This window comes from Aptenodytes forsteri, unplaced genomic scaffold (genome assembly GCF_000699145.1).
Source record: "Aptenodytes forsteri isolate BGI_AS27 unplaced genomic scaffold, ASM69914v1 Scaffold258, whole genome shotgun sequence".
Classification (NCBI taxonomy): Eukaryota; Metazoa; Chordata; class Aves; order Sphenisciformes; family Spheniscidae; genus Aptenodytes; species Aptenodytes forsteri.
Genome location: NW_008795250.1, coordinates 1,331,360 through 1,333,775, shown reverse-complemented (window position 1 = coordinate 1,333,775; position 2,416 = coordinate 1,331,360). Strand labels below are relative to the sequence as shown.

Below are 2,416 nucleotides of genomic sequence, written 5' to 3'. Positions count from 1 at the left end.
CCAGCAGCCTTGAAAAGCCCCTTATCACCTTATAACCTAAACAAGCCACTTTGTACCAGTCTCCCCGTCTCCGGCTTCTGCTGAGTTTTATAAACAACTTCCCCGAAGAGGCTGACGAGGATGTTTTCTCTCGCCTTGGGCAGCCCGGGAACGGGGGGTCCCAGCACCCCGGAAATGACTCGGCTGTGCCTCCCCTCTCCCCACACCCACGAGGGCTGGCCTTTGGGTGCCATTGGTCCCCAAACAGGAGCCCAGGGGCAGACGGCTCCTGCTCCCGGGGAGATATAAAGGCCGGAGGACCAGCCCCGGATCTCTGTGCCGGGGTTTGCTGGAAGAAGGAGGGATGGGACCCAAAAGTGGCTTGATCCTCACTCTTCTCTGCTGGGCGGTGGGCGAGGTGCCTGCCTACCCACCCTGGGATTTCTCCTGGGGTGACCCTGCAAGCCGGGGGGCGCGGGCAGACCCCTACTCCTGGTCCTGGGTGGAGGACCCCCAATCTCAAGCCATCTCCAGCCGGCAGCCGGTGACGGTGCAGTGCCAGGAGGCTCAGCTGGTGGTGACGGTGCACAGGGACCTCTTTGGCACCGGCCGCTTGGTCAACGCAGCCGACCTGACGCTGGGGCCGGCGGCGTGCAAGCATTCCTCGCTGAACCCTACCCACAACACCATCACCTTCACCGCCGGCCTCCACGAGTGCGGCAGCATCGTGCAGGTAAGACCTTCTCCCCCTCGGTGCTTCCCTGAGTCCCGGGGTCGCGCCTGGCATCCCCCCCGGAACAGCTCCAGGACCATGCACCGGGCATCCCCCATGATGCCGGCGGAGCTCTGGGTGCCAGACACAGAGCACCATCGAGGAACACCCCAGGGGAAGGACGAGCAGGTATTTCCCCCAAACCAGAGCATTTTTCCCCAAAGCTATTTTGCCCTTTCAGCTGGAGACACACCGATGATGCAAAGCCCCTATGTCAGACCCATTTCGCTCATGTTTTGGCTTGTTAGGAAGTTTAAGTTGCTGAGAACGGAGCAGGGCTCCTTCTCCATCCCCTTTTTCCCAGCTTTTTTCCCCCTTTCTTTGGATTTCCCCAGCATTTCTCAGTTGGGAAAGGATGGCTACGTGGCTCGGTGGTGGTGGGAGGTAGGGTGGCCTCTCCGGGAGCTTGTTAATGCTTTTCTGCCCAGATCACAACGGATTCCCTCATCTACCGCACGCTCCTCAACTACGATCCCAGCCCCGCCAGCAACCCCGTCATCATCCGCAGCAACCCTGCCGTCATCCCCATCGAGTGCCACTACCCCAGGTAAGGGCTCCCCGTCCTCAGTACCCCCCACTCTGGTCCCCGAGGACCAGCACGGGGACGTGTCCTGACGCGCGGTGGTCCTTGCCCAGGAGGGAGAACGTGAGCAGCAACGCCATCCGGCCCACCTGGGCTCCCTTCAGCTCCACGCTGTCGGCGGAGGAGAGGCTGGTGTTCTCCCTGCGCCTCATGAACGGTAGGTGGGAAGCCATCCTGACCTGCGGATGGGGATTTTCCACCCTTTTCCCAGTGCGGGGGAGCTCGGGGACCCAGCACCCCACTTGGGAAGCCAACACACCCCATGGCAAACACCAGCGCTCCTGCTTTTGGGCTGAGCCTTGGCTCTGGTCCCACGGGAGCTCGGGGACGGCCGGAGCCACCCCCCACCCTTGTCAACCCGGCGCTGCCTTGCAGAGGACTGGAGCGCCGAGAGACCCTTCACCGGTTTCCAACTGGGCGACGTCCTCAACATCCAAGCGGAGGTGGGCACCGAGAGCCACGTGCCACTGCGGTTGTTCGTGGACAGCTGCGTGGCCGCCCTCAGCCCCGGCACCGACTCCTCACCCCACTACGCCATCATCGACTTCAACGGGTGAGCCCCGGGGAGCCACCAGCACTGGGAGGGGGGATTTGCCAGGGTGCTGACCCCCCCCCCCCCCCCCGTCCCACCCCAGGTGCCTGGTTGATGGGAGGTCAGATGACACCAGCTCCGCTTTCATCACCCCCCGGCCGCGGGAGGACGTGCTGCGCTTCAGGATCGACGTGTTCAGATTCGCGGGGGACGCCAGGAACCTGGTAAGGCTGCGTGTCCCCCACCGCCAGCCCCAAAGCAAGATGGTGTACCCCACCAGTGGGTGCCCACCTTTCTCCCCTGCCTTCCCCGCAGATCTACATCACCTGCCACCTGAAGGTGACCCCAGCGGACCAAGCCCCAGACCCCCTGAACAAGGCTTGCTCCTTCAACAAAGCCAGAAACACGTGAGTAGCCACCGCAGCGGGACGGGGCACGTCTGCGCAGGTCCCCACCAGCATCCCACAGCCCCAGCGGGGCACGGGGATGTGTCATGGAGCCAGACTCGGGGGTCACGAGTGCTCCGTGGGTGCCGGGGTGGGGGGGGGGG

At 63.7% G+C, this 2,416-nt stretch overlaps 1 protein-coding gene across 1 annotated transcript in view; it reads left to right on the top strand.

Annotated features, from left to right (window-relative positions):
* The first annotated feature begins 343 nt into the window (after nt 1–343).
* The window catches only part of LOC103898604 (zona pellucida sperm-binding protein 3), a 2,509-nt gene continuing 436 nt past the window's right edge, over nt 344–2,416 (top strand). The window contains 7 exon segments of the mRNA XM_009278898.1: nt 344–712; nt 1,180–1,298; nt 1,388–1,491; nt 1,710–1,887; nt 1,970–2,090; nt 2,182–2,271; nt 2,274–2,313. Of these exon segments, the coding sequence (XP_009277173.1) occupies nt 344–712; nt 1,180–1,298; nt 1,388–1,491; nt 1,710–1,887; nt 1,970–2,090; nt 2,182–2,271; nt 2,274–2,313 (1,021 nt within the window).